The 19,398-nt window shown below is 52.1% G+C and overlaps 1 protein-coding gene across 3 annotated transcripts in view; it reads right to left on the bottom strand.

The window, feature by feature from the left end:
• Positions 1 to 7,310: 7,310 nt before the first annotated feature.
• ASIC2 (acid sensing ion channel subunit 2) overlaps positions 7,311 to 19,398 on the bottom strand; it is a 1,001,679-nt gene continuing 989,591 nt past the window's right edge. For 2 of the 3 annotated variants that reach the window (XM_038548135.1, XM_038548134.1), the window contains exons 6-10: positions 18,075 to 18,228; positions 15,347 to 15,438; positions 11,831 to 11,910; positions 10,135 to 10,203; positions 7,311 to 8,253 (exon numbers count right to left, since the gene is read on the bottom strand). In XM_038548135.1, coding sequence (XP_038404063.1) covers positions 8,152 to 8,253; positions 10,135 to 10,203; positions 11,831 to 11,910; positions 15,347 to 15,438; positions 18,075 to 18,228 — 497 coding nt within the window. In that variant the 3' untranslated portion in view covers positions 7,311 to 8,151. The remainder of the gene's footprint in view (positions 8,254 to 10,134; positions 10,204 to 11,830; positions 11,911 to 15,346; positions 15,439 to 18,074; positions 18,229 to 19,398) is intronic. The other variant, XM_038548136.1, reaches the window with a different exon arrangement.

Below are 19,398 nucleotides of genomic sequence, written 5' to 3'. Positions count from 1 at the left end.
ACCTATTGACCCTCCTGAGCCCTCTTGGGGAGACTTTCTACCTCTCAGTAGGACCAACCTGGCTGTTTTTCATCCAAATCCCACTTAATTCCCCCTTAACCATGTCTTACAGAGGAAGTTCAGCACGATTTGGGAAAAGCTGGCACAAAGTTTTTTTTTTTTTTTTTTCCCCTCTTATTCTGGCTGCCTGAACTTGGGAAAGTCACTCCACTTCTCTGAGCCTCAGTGGTCCTCAGGGATGAGGGGAGCAGATAAAAGCCACCTTGCAATATTGCACTGATCACATGATATAGGGCAGTGAGTCACCCAGTACAGGGGCCTGGCACAGCGTGGGGCCTGGAGTATGTCCTACCTGTCCTGGTGACTGGGTGTACTTGGGTTGCCTGCGCCACATCCTCAATACAGTTTGCTAAGAAGGAGGAAGAGGAGAGGGGAAGAAGGAGCAGAAGGAGAAGGGGGACCGTTTGGACAGGTGGCAAAGATTTCTACAGAATACAGGGAGAATGAAGTGCATTATTGTCACTCTTTTAGTCCAAGCCACCTCATTCTTGGCTAGTTTGACTCCAGGAGACCAATGGGAAGTGGGCTTTTCTAGATCTTTTGTGCTAACTGGGGATGATTAGCTACCTAGGTACTGCCCCTTCTCTACCTGTAGGTACAGGTGAAGCAGGCAGAGACTCTTGGTAGGTGAGGAACGCTCTGCTGAGCACTCTTCTTGGGCTGGGTCCCTGTGCTCTGCCTATAAGACTCACCCTTTCAACTGGATATGGCACTGGCCTGAAGCTTCCAGAGTGGGAGGTTGGCCTGGTCAGATGGGGTCCAGCATTTACTGGACACCTTCTCTGGGGTAGCATATGTGTCACCACTTCCTGCCTGTGGCCAACATTACAAACTGAGCACAAACTTCTATCCTACTACGGGCCAGGGATCCTTCTTGATGCTTCAGTGGCAGTCACTGTCCATGCAGTTGGCTAGTAGGATGGGTTTCATCATCTCTATTCATGTGTCAAGCATTGGCACTTTCCGTAGTTAATCTCACTAACCTCACAGCGTGCTTGGGAAGTAGGTCACCATCATTTTTAGGAGGAAACTGAGTCCAGAGAAGTTTTAGAGTTTGACCAACATAGTGCAGCTGGTGGAGCTGGGATTCAGATGGAGCCATTGGATTCTAAAGTCTTCTTTGTCCTTGGCATGCCCCAGTCTTCATAGCTCAACGAGCCCATGGACTCTAGGGGGCTGGACCCCAGGGATGGGAAGGCACAGTGGAGAGAGGGCAGCAGAGAGACAGCCCAGTCCCATTCAGCTGGGATCTGTCCTTCCCCAGACCCTCCTAATTCTCCTGTGCCTCTAAGATTTTGCTTAGGTATTTGCCTGCCAGACAATTCCCACCCATCTCTCAAGGCTTTGGCCAAAACCCACTCCACCTCAGCCTGGCAGATGGACCTAGTGTACTGTGCCTCATGCACCTTCAGCATAGCTTGATTACTATTCAGGTTCTTGCATGTACATCTGTTGCCCACCTCTACCCAACTAGACTCTGAGACCTTGGGACTGTGTCTTCTTAGTATATGAACTCACAGTGCCTGGCCCATGGAGTGAAGTATTCTGGACAGAGACCTTGCCTGGTGCTGGGATATCTTCTTCGAACTGTTCTTTGACCTCTTGCCTCTAAGGCTGGTTACATTGGGTATGCTCTGGTGCCCACTGGTCACTTTGTCTTGGGCCCATTTTATAATTCCTTTTGAAAGGTAACCACAAATCTGGATTCCACTAAAGACAAATGGCCCATGATGGTGGGGATCCCTGGGTGGTTCAGCGGTTTAGTGCCTGCCTTCGGCCCAGGGCATGATCCCGGAGTCCCGGGATTGAGTCCCACGTCAGGCTCCCTGCATGGAGCCTGCTTCTCCCTCTGCCTGTGTCTCTGCCTCTCTCTCTCTCTCTCTCTGTGTCTCTCATGAATAAATAAATAAAATCTTAAAAGAAAAAGACAAAGGGCCCATGATGGTGATAAGTCAGTCATGTCAGCCACTTCCTTCAGAGGCAGAGGCATGGAGGGCAGCTTCAAGGAGACAGGAGATCCTAATTCCCCATCCCAAAGCATCACTTGCTGTCATTATCAAAAGCTGTTTTGTTGTTGTTGTTGTTGTTGTTGTTGTTGTTGTTTTGTCTTTTAAAGAAAAAGCATCATTACCTTCCTGCTCAGGAATGAGTGAGATGTCAACAGTGCTGTGTATCTGGGGCTCAACAGCAGCCGAGAACATGAGGCATGCATTTCATGCATGTTCATAGTGGGGTCAATGGTTACGTTCCAAGAACCAGGCCACGGGGATGTTTGCCAAGCGATGCTGCGGGTTGCTTTCTATGTCTGTAGGTCTCCTCAGCCCTCAAAATCACTGCACACATAAAATAATTTTATGAAATCACATCTCAAGGTTCTCTGTTCATATTCATTTTCTGCTCGCTCATTCATTTTGCCATCTGTGGGAGCTCATTTGCATACAAGCTGCAGCAGGTGCCAAAGGTTTAAAAAAAATTACAGGAGGAAAGACTTGAAATTGATCAAATCCTATCTATCTTTCCCTTTTCCCTCCTGCAAATTGAAAAATGACAGCCATTATGTCAATTTAGGAGAAGAAATGTTGGTTGCTCTTTGTGGGGCTGTGGCTCTTTTGTGGGAGAAGGGTCAGCACCTTCTGGACCAGGGAGTCTTTTTCTACCTCAGAGCAGCCCTAGAGGATCACAGATGGGCTCTGGGGGAGGGGAAGTCCATAACCCTCCTGAAATAAAATGCAAAATTGCATATATATTTTCATGACCATGTGCATTTTTTTTCCTGGGGAGAGAGAGTTCCTAGCTTTCACCTTATTTTGAATTCAGACAAGATTAAGAATCAATGTGTTACAGAAAGAAAAAAGAAAAGAAGAGAGAAAGTATTTGCCTTAGCTTATTTAATCCTCATAATTTCACCCCCCAAACCTGGCATCATTAAATACTAGCTTGGATGCCTGATTCCCATTCTTGGCTTATACTCATAGACCATTAAAGTTGGGGCACACCAAAGGATGTCTCTTCGTTTTCCACCCCCTCTTCTTATATAGAGGGGGAAACTGAGGTCCAGAGAAGTGAGGTAACTTGTCCAATGTTCTATGGTCAGTTTTTAGCAGAAACGGGTTGGAGATCCAATCCTTTAACTCTCTCTTTAAAGCCTTTGCCACTGTTGCTTTGCTCTTGCAAAATCAGTGAGCATAGATTTCCACAAATGTTAAATGGAATCAGTAAGAGACTTTCCTCCTCTCACCCATCCTCAGGCTGGATTGGTTTCCACTGATCTGTTTCTTGGTCCCCAGGGAACTTCTGGTCCCAAATGCACCCAACCTATTAGCCCTTGGAATATACAAGTACAAAATGATTCCGTGTGCCAGGAGTCTCAGATGAATGAGGAGAAAGCCATTTGCTAAATAAATCAACCCTCGGCTGGAAAGTATCTTTATAAACACTTGGAGGGCAAGGGAAGGAGCTGAAGGGCTTCAGCCATGACACGTCTCTCATCCTTTGCACCTGCTAATCTCTAAGTGGTATTTTGGATGTTTTCCCCTTCCCCTTCTTTGCTTGGGTTCCCTGGACCTACATGGCAGTGTCCCTTCTCTAGCACTCCCTGACCTGCAGGCTTGGCATGTGCTGCTCTCTTGTTTTCTGAACCTGGGTTCATCTTTATAGTCGTGTGTTTACTTGTCGGGATTCCCTGCTCAGATGATAAATTCCTTAGGGGCAAGTTCCCAGCATATAATGGACAGCCAATCAATGGGAGTTGAAATAAATAGTGATCCTGTGTTCTTTCTGTGTTTCCGCTTCCCAGCTAAGCCAGGAAGCTAATCAAGCAGCATAGGGTTGCTCTGGGTGTGATGGATCAGGGCCAGCAGCATCCTTGGCCCCCAGAGCGTCCTTCTCTATTCTATAATGGGGGAGCTCATTCACTGGTGCTTTCTGAAGGCCCTCGCCTTTGCTCTGAGATTAATTTTCAAAATTAAATTAAAATCTTGGAGTTTGTGGAGGAAGAGGTCCCAGGTCCTTGGGCCTCTAGGGTCAGGCAGGCTGAGCTGAGCTCCCCCTGAGAAAACATGGTACCCACCAAGATCACACCCCTGGGTGGTGTCTGCCTTTGAGTTCCTCCTTCCCCGCTCACCAAGATCCTTTCTCCAGAGACCCTCTGTGAACCTTTCTCACTAGGCGTGTTCATGATAAAGACTCTTACAAAAATAGCTTCAAGCTGGAAAGAGGAAAATAAAATAACTCCGCTTCTCTCTGCCAAAAACAACAAAGCAACAGTGTGCAAGCAGCTAGCTCAGTCCTTGGCATGGCTACTCACAGAAATGCTTTTTCCTCCCACTGCCCCTAACTGCAGCAAACCCCACTGATTCTGTTTCTGAGGTTATGTGCTGTTATTTGATGGATCGAATGATTGATTTGGTTCTTTGAGATTACTGATAATTCGATGTGTGGTTTGGGCTTGTGACTGCTCTAAACTCCTGGCCCTCTGGTCATCATTTGGGTCTCTCTCGAAAATGTGACACGTTCCTGAGTCTCTTCTGTCTACCAAATGTCTCCAGGTCTTCACTGAGGAAATGATTACACACACGGCTACTTGTTGGAAATAAGAAGAGAATATACCACCACTCTCAAGAATTCAGGTGTAAAACTGTGTCTTTAGTTAACAACTGGCTAATACCAATCAGTAGCTGATTGGTACACGGAGCTGTTAATTTGCTCTCTTGAATTTCCTATCTTTTTCCCTTTAACAGGTTAAGTATGTAGATTTGCTCCAAAACGAACAAAACTAAAATCCCCAAATTGGAAGGGGCAGGTACATATGTGAGGCTTGGGGCAATCCAAACCCATTAGAATATTCTGTGCTCCATCACAAATTGATCTGAAGTTTTTTTTTCTTTCTTTCTTTCTTTCTTTCTTTCTTTCTTTCTTTCTTTCTTTCTTTCTTTCTTTCTTTCTTTCTTTGAAAGGAAGGCAGAAATCCAATGAAGAAGTTCAAATTGCAACTTTAGTATAGATTTTAAAAACATTTACGAAACTGTTAAACTGAACAAGGCAGAAGTATCCAGTAGATTCCCAACTCACTGAACAGACATTTCATTTGTTTCTGTCCCTGATGGGAGCAGTCTGAGAATGCTCACTGTTCCTCTGCATCTGACAGTCTAGGCACCAGAAGGACATTTTCCAGCCTGATGCAGTAGGGCATGTGTCTGTCTAAGGAGAGGGACTTCCATGCCCTGGGAATGTCCACTTTCAATGTTTCTTGCTTTGCGTCATGTTGGTGGGTCTAGATGGAATTTTCAAATGGAATTGTGAGCCTGGAAGCTTGGGAGTGCCTTTGGCATGGCCATGAATTCACTGTGTGATGTTAGGTAAGTCCCTCCCCTCTATTGGGTCTGCTCATTTGAATAATGAGGGCAGTAGGCTATATGCTCCAAATGGCCTTTGGTAGGTAGAACAGTGGCCCCCAAAGATGGCCACGTCCTAATTCTTGGCACCTGTGAATATGTTATTCCCTGTGGCCAAAGAGACTTTGAAGTTTGTGATGAAGTTAATGACCTTAAAATGGGGACATTATCATGGGTTATCAGGAGAGCCTGGTCTAATCATAAGAGTCCCTCTAAAGTGGAAGAAGGGGTCAAGAGAAGAGAGATGGGTCACATCTATGGGATAGAGGGAGGTGTGACCCAGGAGGTCACGGTTGTGTGAGGTAAGGACTCTATCCACCATTGCAGAGTTGGCAATGGGAGAAGAGGCCACCAGCCACAGAATGTGGGTGGCCTCTAGGAGCTGGAAAAGGTGAGGAAACAGTTTCTCTTCTAGAGCCTCTGGAAGGAACCCAGGCCTGCTGACACTTAGATTTTAGCCTGGTGAGATCCTGTCAGCCTTCTGACCTCCAGAGGTCGAAGACAATAAATTTGTGTGTTAAGCCACTATGTTTGTTGTAATTATGTTATAGTGGTGGTAGAAAATGAAAACAGGGTGCCTTCCAGCAGCATTGCGCTCAGTTCCTAAGGATTAAAGCTCACCTTGGCCAACAGCACCAGACGAGCCCAGCTGAGAAGGTACTGGGAAGAGGCATCTCAAGGATGCTGTGTCCCAGCCGCCTCCTGGCCACTGTATGTGTCCGGGCATGGCTGCTTTGATTCATCCCCCTCCGCACAAGGGGAGTAGTGCTGTCATGTGCCTCAAGTCTGAAGAGGCCTCTGAAATCATCTGTGAAGACACGGGTACAATATTATTTTCATCCTCAAATTGAGGGACCTGAATCCAGAGAGGTGCAGGTGTCCATCATCACACGGCTGCTGCAAGAAGGTGCTGGAGAGCCTTCCTAACTCCTGGGGCCAGGTTCTTTTCAGCAGGTCCCTGGGGAAAACCTTTTCCTTGTGTAGGAGTGGATCAGGCAGGGGAAAGAAGGGGAGACGACAGAGGGGGATTGAGATCAGGATAGAGATTGGGAGGCAGAGCCAGGGCCACAGCCCCAAGCTCCTGGTCCAGTCAGTGCCTTCTGTACATCTGTGCATGAAGAGGAAGGTACAAACCACATGAGGTTCTGGGGGAGACCTGGGGTAGTGAGTGGTGGGGGAAGGCGGGAAAGTAAAGCTTAGGCTACAGGAACCTGTGCCCTGGAATGAGTATGATCCCGAGCACAAGGATTTTGCCCAGATGGGAAGCTCTCCTTTGCCACAGAGGGGCTCAAAAGGGCCTGCCCTCTCCCCATGGGGCACCTCCACCCACCTTTCCCGCTTGGACAGTCTCTCAGCTGGGGAGCAAGGCAGGAAGCCAGTGTGACTTCTGCAGGGACAGGCAGGTCTGTTTGATGTGGGTGAGGAGAGGAGGTGGGGTGCAGAGGGCCTAGAGAGACTGGTGTGCGGGAGGGAGGCCAGAGTCAGAGGAGTCAGGACAGAAGACAGAGGCTTTTTTCATGGTTTCTAGGATTGGGCAGCATTCATTGCCTGCCCCACCTCTCCACCCCCTGCCTCTTCAAGCCACACACCTCTGGTCCAGGATTGCATCATTTCAGACCACGGGCTGTCACTTGTTAGTGGTCATGAAATCATTTATGAGGCTGCAACCAATAGTGTTTAGAGATTTAGAATAGACTAGAAGTGCATGCACTCTGTACACTTGGTAAAGCTAAGTGTCGTTGCAGGAAGCTTTATATATATATATATAATCTGTGGGTCTGGACTGGCAGGCCTAGCCCTTTCAAAAGGCTTCAGGGAGGGAGCCCTGATGGGGAAAAGGCAGCACCGACTCAGCCGTTTCCACAAGACCAGCTTTTAATATGACCGTGACTGGAAGCACGAATAAATAAACGCCAGAGAAAATGGAAAAACCAAATCAAACCAAACCTCAGAACATCAAAACCCAAATTCGGAAAACAAAACAAAACAAAAACAGATCTCGGACAGACAGACAAAACAAGCCCCCCAAAGGAAACAAGCTGGGTCACGGGGACAGCAGAATGACGTGGGTCCCATGGATGAGCCCCGGAGCTGCCCAGGCCACCCTGCCTCCCCCAGGCGCTGAGCCAGGGTGGGGTGGGGTGGGGGTGGCCCCGGTCAGCCCACAGGCCAGCTCGGGGAAGGGGATTGTGGGCAGGTTAAGAACCTTCACAAAGTACACAAGGACCGGACGTGGTTGAGAGTTCTACGCTTTCCCCCTTGATTGCAGTTGTGATTCCAGCGTGGCCACAGGGTGACCCTGGGGCTGGAAGCTGGTCCCACTGCACGGCTGCAGAGTGGCCGCTAGAAAGCACACGGAGGAGAGTCGTGTACAGACACAGACGTGGAGGTGGCGCCGTGAGCAGTCTGAGCATGCAGGTGCTTTATACATCTGGCAGTGAGATGTGATGGCAGGTTGGTTCTTGGACAGTTCCAGAGTGTGACTCATTTCTCCTAAGAGGGACGCACGGCGGGGCCCGAGGACGCGTCATGTCAGACGTGGCCGCAGCGAGGTTTTGGCAGAGAGTTTGCTATGTGTGCATAGGGGGCTCTTGCTTCTTTCTGTCATCGGGGGCTGTCCCACCTGAGCCTGCTGTCCCCTGTCCTGGGTCTCGGGCCTCCAGGTCTGTTTGGGGGGTGCCAGGTGGTCCAAGGGCCGTCAGCAGGCGATCTCCTCCAAGGTCCCCAGGGCCGTCTGCAGGGGCACGTTCACAGTGTGGCTGATGGTTTCAGAGTGGTTTGGCATCGTGTCACAAGTGCTCTGGAGGGAGGGGGACAGTGGGTGTTGAGATTCCTTCTGTGAAATGGCATCACGATGCCATTGGCAGCCCAGCCTAGGCCCTGGGAACCGTAGGCCTGCTTGTGGGCTCTCCCCAGGGCACCACTGCTTCTGCCCCAGACATCTTGGGGTTGGTTTGTGGTGGTGAGGCACGAGGCTTGGGTGGGGAGGCTCGCTGCCTTACCACTGCCCATCTAGGTGCCCCCAGGGTGGGGAGAGGGCTCCCTGGTGATGGGGCTCAGCAGCTGCTTTGAACTTCTCTTCTAGAGGTGCCCCTAATGTGCCACCTGAAGCTACATCTGAGTGCTCTCTAGTTATGGGGCAGGAGGATATCTCCCCACCCTCATCCTGGGGGGTCCCCCTTGAGACCTACTTGGGATGGAGAAGGTAGAGCCTGTGGCTAGACTTGGGGGAAGGGGGGGCCAATTGCTGAGGCCAAAGAGGAGTGGGGAGGCACCCAAAACCCAGAAGCAGAGGAGTCACAATGGAGCTTTAGGGTTAGGCCAGAGGAAAACAGTCTCAGGTCCCTGAGCAGGGCAAGGCTGGGAGGGCCTTGCGTCTGCCCAGTGACTCCCAGGCTGCAGAAGCAGGCTGGAGGCTGGGAGGGATGGGAGCAGATACTGTCTAGGAGGCTGTGCCAAGAATGTTGTGGAGATTTGATGAGGATGGGGTTGGGGAGGGGGAGTGGTGGGAGGGGGAGGATCTAGGGGAGGGGCAGGGAGCAGAGGGGAGGCTGTAACTGGAGACATTCTGAGGGCAGAGGGAAGGTGGGGTGAGGGAGGGAACCTCCACTTGCTGAGCACTTACTATAAACTGGGCACTGCTGCTGGCTTTACAGGCACAGCCCCACTGAATCCAAATATCGCCTGCCCGAGGTCCCTGTGAGTCTGCAGATGCTGGGGCACACAGCTACACACAGCTACGGACCTGAGTCCAGAGCCTGGGCCCCTTCCACCTGCCCTCCCCTCCTCAGTCTTCTACTCAACGGAGCCGCAGGGGCCCGAGAGAACCAAAGCAGAGATTTTTTTAGCCTGGGAGGTGGGTAGAGAAATAGTGTCTGGAACAGAAATGGGGGCCTGTCTGGGGGATGGGGCTGGCCTCATTTTGGATCTGCTGACTTGGGGGGTTGGGGGATGGTTGCCTAGTAGGCGTGGTGCTGCCAGGGCAGAAGTCTCCTCTGGGGAGAGCTGGAGACACCAGGAGGCCGAGGCTCGAGCCTTGGGAAGGAGAGCAGAGAGCCGCAAGAGAGGCAGAGCAGGACGGGGGTCAGGGGAGCTCTGCGTCCAGCTCTGCCACTCACCAGCTGGGGGACCGTGGGCTTCTGGGCCTCAAGTGCCTCAAATACAAAATGGAGATAAGAAAAGACCTTTCTCTGGGGTAACTGTGCAGCTGAAGCCATACGGCACTCTCCAGGCACATGGCACAGTGCCTTTCGGGTCCCTGGCACGTGGTATTGGCAGTTATGATGGGTATCACTGCTGCTACCAACCTCACAGGGCCCCAAGCTCCGTGTCCCCTTCAAACGGAATAGAGCACCAGTGACGTCCTTATTTGCATTTTGCTGCCCTGAGGAATAAGGGAGCAGGGCCTCCTGCTTCTCCCACGGCAGGAGTTGAGAGCAGTAGCCCCCTGGCCCTGGACAAGCTGGACTGCGCCAGCCAGGACCTCCCCTCGCAGCAGCTCCTGGAATTCCCTGTGCCCACGGCTTGCTATCGGGCCTGGGGCACATGGGAGTGTCCTCCGACAAGCCACGTTAAGGTGTGCGGTGAGGGGCGTCCTTCCTGCCCCGGCCCGGCACCTGGTCTCCTAAGGCCCGCAAGAGCAGGGGACTAGGACAACCTACGGTGCATGGGCTTCTCTTACCACGTTCTCATCGTGGCTCCCTTCGTCCTCTTCTTTGCCAAGCAAGTCTAAGAGCTTCTCTTTGATCAGCTGCAAGAAAATCAGGACGAGGTTGGTCAGGCTGGGGGAATGGTGCGAAGGTAGAGGACCTCCCTTGACTTGGCTCAGCCCAGCCTGGCACCAGTTCTGGCAGCCCCTCCCCAAGCTTTTGGCTGAAGTGAGGTTTTGGTGCAGGAGCTAGAGCCTGGCGGGAGGTCAGAGGAGGGCCCATCGGCATGGGGACTGTTTTTCTCTTGCGGACAGAGGGTGTGCATGAACAGCCTAGGAGACCATTTCTGAGGCTGGGCCAGGGGGATGAGGCCTGACAGTCCCACTGTTCATAAGAGCAGGGCACCCCTGAATCGATAATATTTGATTCTTAGCAATAAAGGGTGGGCATTAAACATGTTACCTGGTATGATGCGATTTCCATAACTTTATATACAGCTTTTCACCAAAATTAATAAACAAAGCAGAATAAGATCTGGCCAGGGAGCCTGATTTGGGTTTGGGGAGCAAGGTCACCATGCTGGGAGGTGGAGTGGGCCTTAGGGGTTCTCCAGGTCCCCACAAAGTTTCCCAGTGGCCTTTGGCCAAGGACAACCCTCTCTGGGAGGAAGAATGCCTGCTCTGCAGGCTCCTCTTACTGGACTGGAACTCAGGTGGTCCTGGGGATGTTGAGGAGTCCCCTTAAGAATTCTGGACACCTAGGACACCTAGGTGGCTCAGTGGTTGAGCGCCTGCCTTTGGCTCAAGGCGTGATCCTGGATTCCCAGGTTCAAGTCCCACATCGGGCTCCCTGCATGGAGCCTGCTTCTCCCTCTGCCTGTGTCTCTGCCTCTCTCTCTCTCTCTCTCTGTCTCTTATGAATAAATAAATAAAATCTTAAAAAAAATGAATTCTGGAGCTCTCTAAGCCTGCCTGGCTCTGGGTGAGGTGGGGAGAGGAGGGGAAGGCTGAGGAGTGCCAAAATGCTCAGAGCTAGAAGCCACTGTCTGGTGCCCTCAGAGCTTTCAGAAGCTCTGCTCCAGCCGCTGTTGAGGGAGATATCTCAGGCTATGAACAGGTAGAAATGGCCTGTGTGCTCTTGCTCTTCTTGCTCAGGATTGGTGGAGGCTGCCAAAAATGCCCCTTCCTTAAACCTGCCAGCACCAGGGCAGGTACTTCTCAGGTGACGGGCCACCCGGAAGGCAGGTGTGTGCCTGTGTGTGTTGTGTGAATGCAGCGTATATGTGTGAGTGAGTGGTATGTCTACGGTGTGCGTGTGCATTTGTGAGTGATGTGTGTGAGCGGTGTGCGCATGCGTGTGCTGTGAGCGTGTGGGCACAGACACACACAGGTGTGAGGCCACCACAGCTGGTCTTGTGTGGGAGGGGCTCAGAGCTGGCCTCCATTTGGGCTCTTCTTCTCAACCCTCCCTCTCCCTTTCTTCAAGTGTGGACAGCCCACAGCTCTTCCAGTTCCCTGAGGACAGGAGCCAGCCTCTGTCTCTCTCAGACCCTCCTCCTCCTCCCTGCCTAGGACTTGGTGATAAATCTCTGTAGGCAGGGAGGGGGAAGTAGGCTCTGGGTGAAAGGAGGCCATCCTCCCCCCACCCCCCATGCTTTGGTTCTGAACACTGAGGTAGGATGAGGGTCCCAGCAGATGGTCATTTTCCCATGAACAGCCCCAATCTTACCTCATAAATATAATCAAAGAGCTCTAGTATTGTAAGGATACTAGCACCAATAAACAATCCCATCTGACCACCAATATCACCTGGAGAGAGAGAAAAGATCAAAGATTTGGCTTTACTCATGGCACTTCTTGGAAGGGGCGAACGGATGTACCCAGAAACCAGACCTTTGGAATGGCTCCCCATCCATAGGGAGCCTGGGCCTGGAACAGGTCAGGCCTTGGACAACTCCCTCTCATGCTGCAAAGCACCCAGTGGAGATGGGAACTAACGCAGATGCTTACTGGAGGACTTAGAGTAGACCTCACAGGCCAATGGGCTCATTCAGTTACCTTCAGAACCACACTGAGTGGGCCCTGCTCTGGCTCTGGGCTGGGATTAGACACAAGGTGAGACAAGAACCTCGTCTGGGGCGAGGACAGTCTAGCCCAAGAGTCAGATGTCAGGTGCCCTGGGTAAGGATCTCAGGGTCAATGGCACAGGAGAAGAGACTCTCTCCCCTGCTCCTGCCACCATGACGAGGCCCGTACATAGGGTACGTTTCACCCTCAGGATGAGGTTGTAGGAAGCATTCCCTAACTCCCCTACCTGAAAGTAACTGTTCAATTTGGTCTTTGTCTAGAGTAGAGGTTCTTGCCTTGGGGTGTACAGGCCCCACTGACCAAAGTCCTTCTTGACTGGTCTTCAGGTCCCCTCCTAGGAGACCTGCCTGGGGTGTAGATGCCTGGACCTACCCCAGGTCTTTTCAATCAGGATCTCTGGGGTTGGGGTCTGGAAGTCAGGATTTTTAAGTTCCCAGGTGTCTCTTGCCCACCAGGGCTCAAGAACAACTCTTTTGTGGGAGTTGCAGATGGTTGGAGACCCCCCCCCCTTTTTTTTTGAGACCCTTTGAAACTGAATGCAAAATGTTATATGTATGTACCTGGGCATTTGTAGTGGAAGAGTCCCTATTGGAGAAGCTATCGTCAGATTCTGCAAGGGGTTCTTGTGCCTGCAAAAGCCCAATGCTGTGCTCCGGAGCCAGTGTGGTGGAGCAGAGGGCTCAGAGGCTGAGGGCTCAGGGCTCAGAGGCTGAGTTGGGAGAGTGGCTACTGACTTGCTGCATGGCTTTGATAAACCCTGACCTTCTCGGTAGCTTTGCCTTCAGAAGGCATTTGGTGGAGAGGGGAGCTGAGGAGATTGCTTGAGGTGCTTGCCAGCTGGAACCCCTCTGACTGTTAGCTGCTGGGCTGGGCAGGGAGAGCGCTGGGAAAGAGGGTGCTGCCAGCGTGGGTGCACAGTCTTCCTGGAGACCGCAGATTTGAGGACTATCTGTTGGCTACACCTGCCCTCTCCATCCCTGATCACGGCTGAGGGGAGTCTGGCAACCAGTCCCAGGGAAGCAGGCATAGAGGGTGGGGAGGGGGCTCCAAATGGTTCCCCTTACTCCCCTCCCACCCTGCTCCCTCTCCTGCCCTTAGTGGGGGCGTTACTGGGAAGTATGTACTTACTGATGTACAGGTCAGGTTTGAGGTGTGTGTTTGCACGAGCATACAGTGTGATCGAGTATGGGTATGTGCCAGGGTGCTCTGTGTATGCATGTTTGTGTAGAAGCAAGAGACAGCTGGCTGTCAATGGGTTTATGCAGGTGGCTACTTATGGCTAGGGAAGGGACACTGAGTGTGTCTAAGTGTGTGTGAGTGTGGCTTCATGGAGGTGGACATAGTGTGTCTGAGTGTGTAGAACCTGTGTGAGCACGTTTGTGTACAGGCAGGTGTACGTGATGCATCCGTAGACACGTAGTGTGTATGTACATACATGTCTCTGCTGCCGCGTGGCCTGCATGCAGGTCTGTGCTTCTCTGCACTGGCATGTGTAGCTCACCACCGTGGGCATGCATGTGCCACACTTTGGGATGAGGTGTGCTGTGCGTGGCATGAGGGCATGTGCGGTGTGCACTGGGGTGAGGGTGGGCAGCATGGTGGTGAGGGAAGGGCCCGATGGGCCTGATGGCTGAGGGTTTGCGAGTGGCACACGCTCATCACGGGAGGTACAGATGGCAGAATGATTTTCTCAGCAGGCTATTCTGGGTGGGAACAAGATGCTGGGAACATGCTCATCCTCATATCTGATGCAGAGATGAGCTATCCTTTCTGACAGATTCAGAAGTCAGGCCCTCCTCAGTGCGTGCGTGTGTGTGTGTGTGTGTGTGTGTGTGTGTGTGTGAGAAAGAGAGAGAGAGAAAGCACGAGTGAGAGAGAACAGTGAGCCTATGTTGGGGAGGGTAGGAAGAGCCCTGTCTTTAGTTCTCTTTAGGAAATGGACAAGGTGACAGAGGCAGAGCGAGGGGATCTACATCTCCGGAGCATGACTCTACCTCTTGGCTCATTCCTTTTTGGCCACAACAGTCTCTGAGACCCAAGTGACAACCACCTTATCCCAGCCAGTGCCAGCTGTGGCCCAGTCCCCAGTCTCTTAGGAGAGGTGCAGAGATGCTCAGATGGCATCTGGAAGCACCAGCTGGGCCTTGGGTACCTGGCATGGTGACTGTCCAGGTACCAGAAACTACTCTGTATGGACCTTCTTTGGGGGGTGTGTGTGTGTGCTTTATCCCAGGTAGCCATCACAATAAACTCATCAGGTGGTTTTGTTAGACCCATTTTACAGATGAGGGACCTGACATATATTCTCGTAGCTGGTATGCAGCAGTGTGACACTGTACATCTCTACTTCCCCTTCCACCTGCCCACTGCCCCCAGGGATACCCCTCTCAATCTACCCAGCTTCCAGAGACAATAGCAGCTGATTTTCCTTGTAGGGACAGCAAAATGTCCTTTCTTGGGAGTGAGTAGGAGTTGGGAGAAGGGCCCCAGGGGCAGGTCTTTTAACTGTCCACCCTTGGAGGTCTTGTGGGTTTTGCATTGGGCGGGGAAGGGTTGAAATAAACTCCCTGCATCCATTATGTGCCTATGCGGCCAGGGTTGCTGACGTGAACTTGTGTGGGGGTGGCAGTCAGGTTTGTAGACATCTGGGGACATGTGGCCCTTCTTCTGTGTTTGACAAAGGACTCTCAGTCTACAGGGAACATCTGGCCTCAATGCTGCAATGTTGCTTTCCAGGTTGGGCTCCACCTGGGGGGGACCCTTATTGCCTGGGGACCACCCACAGCTCAGCCTTCCCTCCATCCGACAGCTCTTTCTTCCCACTGTGGCCCTGGGGCTCACTCCAACCTGGGGGCAGAAGACCCAGGAATCTGACAGGGCAGTGCTGGAAAGGCCTTGAGAGGCCTTCTAGTTTACTTGCCTATGGTGATGGGGAAACTCAAGCCTGAACTGGGGCATGAACTGGGCCTCAAACCTGTCACGTTGGAGTCCTTCCCATTCTGGGACAGAGGGAGTAATTAGCACGTTAATTACTCCCAGACTCCTCAGAAGGTGCATATACCTATCTGCCTGCCTGCCCACCCCCTGCCTGCTCCCCCTCGCTCCCCTCGCTCCCCACCACGACATGTGGAAATTAGTGCAGCAGACACCGACTTACCAAGTAAGGCAGCGACTTCATATGCCTTCTTCTGTTCAATTGTCTCATAATTGAGAGCTTCAAAGAATATATCCAGAACAAGGATGTTCTCTCTGCAGAGGGAATATTCAGTATCATATGGGGTGAAAACCATTGGGCGCTATGCACGGATTATCTGACAGCTTTCCCACTGACGGCAGGAGAGGCTGAGCCCAGGAGAGGCTGAGCCCCGGAAAGTGCAACAGCCAGCCCCGAAGTTAGATCTGGTTAGTGGCAGAGCTGGCCTCGGAACCCAGAGTTCTGACCGCCCCCCCAGCCCTGTGCTCTTTATAGACCCTCTGCCCCTCGGCTGTCCCCTCCTTGTTTCCTTTCTGAGTCCTGCCTGGTTTCCAGGTCTCTGAGCCTCTAAAAGATCTGCCTGGCTCGTTCACCTGCAGGTGAGCTCTGTACTTTCTTTTCTTTTTTTTTTTAAATTTTATTTTATTTATTCATTCATGAGAGACACAGAGAGGCAGAGACACAGGCAGAGGGAGAAGCAGGCTCCCTGCAGGGAGCACGTTGTGGGACTGGATCCTGGGACTGTGGGATCACTCCCTGAGCCCATGACCCACCCAGGCACCTCTGCTCAGTACTCTCTTGACAAGCTCTTCACTCTCTGGCCCTGCTTGTGCCAGCTGACCTGCTGGGTACCCCCTACCCACTCGTGAGAGCCCCCATGTTCCAACTTGGATTTATAACAAGCTTCTCCTAGTGGGCAGCCCTGAGTCTAGCACTGCCAAGGCAGCTGCCAGGGTCAGGGAGGGCTTTTAGGGAGTAGATCTGTACCTGGCTGGGGAGGGGGGGTTCCCGGTTCCCTTTTGCTCCTTTAGGAAGGTGTGTTAATAAGACACATTTTGGCAGGAAAAGTCATTGCTGCTGGTAGAATGTCTGCTCGGCAGTGTGGCCTGGCACCTCCTACTCCCCATCTCCTTCCACACTGGTCACAATGGCTTCAGTACCCCCTGTTCTCAATCTGCTGAGCCAAAGCTGAACCCAGGATGGGATTGGTGTTGGCCTTGGCGGGAGTGGGTGGGTGGGTGGGCTTGGCTGGGGAGAGAAAGGCAAATCCTCCTCCCCATGTAAGTGTCACCATGGCTTGTCTGAGTGATGGCCACTGCCTCTTGCCAGGCTCCCTCCCTCCCTGCCTGGCTTCCCTTCTGTCCTCTGCACTGCCCCCTGAAGGATCTTTCTAAAACTGCTCAACTGAGTCACATTACAATTACAGTTCAGTCCCTCAGTCACACAGGTACGTTTAAAATGCGCAACAGCCACAGATGGTTAGTGGCCCCTACATTGGACATCATAGATACAGAACATTTCCATCTTTGTAGAAAGTTCTGTTGCAGGGCAGTGGTCTAAAATACACACCCACTCAGAGCTCTTCAGAGGCTCCCTATTCTCTTCGGGGCAAGTCCCCTCCCAGTGCCCCACCCCACGGCCAGCTCAGCCCACAAGTCCCTCTGGCTCTGACGCATCCACCTGCTGCAGCTCTGCCCCATGCTCATCCTCTCTGCTCAGCCTCTGCTTGTGACACCTCTTCTCCCCTGGCTTTCCTTCATTTCATCTGTTAGAAGATATTCTTTGAGTGACAACTCTGTGCCAGTCACTCTACAGCAGAGAACAAAAGGAAAGGCTCCTGCCTTCAGGGAGTTTGCAGTTTAGTAGGGAACACACACAGGAATACAGACTTACACACTTTGGTGAGTGTTATAAAGGAAAATACCAGAGTGCTTTCAGAGGAAAATAAAGGGAGGGGCACCAAGTTAGCTGTTTGAGAAGATGACTTTTATTTATTTATAGAAAAGATTTTTTTTTTAAAGATTGTATTTATTCATAGAGACACACAGAGAGAGAGGCAGAGACACAGGCAGAGGGAGAAGCAGGCTCCATGCAGGGAGCCTGACGTGGGACTCAATCCCTGGTCTCCAGGATCAGGCCCTGGGCTGAAGGCGGCACTAAACTGCTGAGCCACCCAGGCTGCCCAAGATTTTATTTCTTTAACACATACGGAGAGAGAGCGTGCACAAGCAGGGAGAGCTGCAGAGGGGGAGGGAGAAGCAGACTCCCTATTAAGCAGGGACCCTGACCTGGACTTGATCTCAGGACTCCTGGGATCATGACCTGTGCTGAAGACAGACACCCAACCGACTGAGCCACCCAGGCGCCTCTGAGGGGATGACCTTTAAATGGAGACTTGCAGGGACGCCTGGGTGGCTCAGTGGTTAAGCATCTGCCTTCAGCTCAGGGTGTGATCCTGGAGTCCCTGAATGGAGTCCCACAGGGGGTTCCCTGCATGGGGCCTGCTTCTCCCTCTGTCTATGTCTCTGCCTCTCTCTCCCTCTCCCTGTGTGTGTGTGCCTCATGAATAAATAAATAAAATCTAAAAAAAAATAAAATAAAATAAATGGAGACTGGCACATGAGGAACGAGTTAGGTAAAGTGTGAGAGGAAAACATTCCAGGCAGAGGGAAGAGAATGTGCAAGGCCTGCCTGGAATACTCCTTCACGCTCCTGAAGGTCCAGGGGCTGCATCCTAACTATCTTTGTCTTTGCTTTCTGAGTCCTCAACACAGAGTTTGGCACACAGCTGAGTTCGGTTAGTATCTGCCAAATGGAGCCAACTGCCTCCCTTTGGCGTCTTCCTCAATGACCCCCAGTTCCTCCGGCTTCCACCCCTTTGCCCTATGCCTGCCAGGCCCACTTAGCTTACGAGATATATTTTTCTGATTTGTTAAATTTCTTCTCGAGGTACTTGGCTGATGTCTTGCTGGGGATCTTCACCATGGAGAGCTCTTTGTTGTAGCGGGTCAGGTTGCAGGGTGTCCTGCAGAGACAGTAATTACTGTCCTTCTCCGCCAGCAGACCTGGAGGGGAGAGGGGGCGGGGCTTAGTCCGGTGCGGGAGGCGGGCCCAGGCTGGGAGGAGGTGCCCTCCCGGGGCAGTGAGGGGCGGGGCCTGAGGAGGCGGAGCTGGGCTTTGGCTCTAGGCTGGGGAGGCTGTGAGCTCTCATTGAAAAGGCCTTCACTCTTCCCATGTTTCTCTGGATCCTCTTCTCCTCTGACTTCCTTTATTGTTATGTTGCTCTTTAAAAATTGTTGAAAAGGCATCACTTTCGGAGAACGCGCTCCCGGGGAGTCCTGGCCCCTTCAGCTTCCCGGAGCCGCCTTCTCTGCTCCTAGCCTCAGTGTTCCCATCCACAAAGTGGGCCTCCCGTCAAGGGCAAACGTGGGAGACCATTTTATCTGAAGCCCAGGTCTCCGTGGCGTTCCCTCTGCGGCTCCTTCTTTGCCAGAGCCTGCCTCTCCTGCCTGCTGGGTTAGGGCACAAGCAAAGATCCCTAATTCCTGTCCCTAGAAGCAACCTCCCTGCTCTGGAACGCTTCCTTCCCTCTGCTCCCCTCTTCCCCTAGGATGGGGTGGCTGAAGACATCACTTCCCTCCCTCCGTCTGTCTGCTCATCGCAGTGTTACACACAGGCTTTGTCGATTCTGTACTCCAAAGAGAGACGCCTTGGTCCACGTCAGAAGTCTCTCCCTCTCATCTAAGCCCCGCCTCCCCCACCAGTCCTTCTGGAAGCATCTGGGCGCATGCACGAGTCCAGAGCCGTCCCCCTTTAGCTCCAGCAAGTGCAGCTGCTGAATGAAACTGAGCCCATATGATTTAAACACCCTCTCTGTTTGTCTTCATTATAGATCACTTCCCAGGTCCCGAGAGAGGCAGGCATGTGGAGTGGGTCAAGCTCTGGGGTTGTAGCTTCTTTGTGGGATTTCCCCCACTGGAAGTGTTCCTTCCAGTGGAGGAATCCAGCAGTTATTCCAACCTGGAAGCACCCAGCAAGAGGAGGAAAGGAGGAGGAGAAGGAAGTGGAGGAGGAGGAGGAAGAGGAGGATGACGGCAAAGAAATGCACACCGGCTGCCCCTCCTCTCCCCTACCTCCTTTGGTGCCCACCCAGATGCCCACTGTGCATCCTCTCTCCATCTCTGTCCCCTCTTCTGCATTCCCTTGGTGCTCTCCATTTCCAGGAAACCCACTCT

This window comes from Canis lupus, chromosome 9, assembly GCF_011100685.1.
Source record: "Canis lupus familiaris isolate Mischka breed German Shepherd chromosome 9, alternate assembly UU_Cfam_GSD_1.0, whole genome shotgun sequence".
Lineage (NCBI taxonomy): Eukaryota > Metazoa > Chordata > Mammalia > Carnivora > Canidae > Canis > Canis lupus.
The sequence above is the reverse complement of the archived record's forward strand: the minus strand, read 5'-3'. Positions and strand labels throughout refer to the sequence as shown.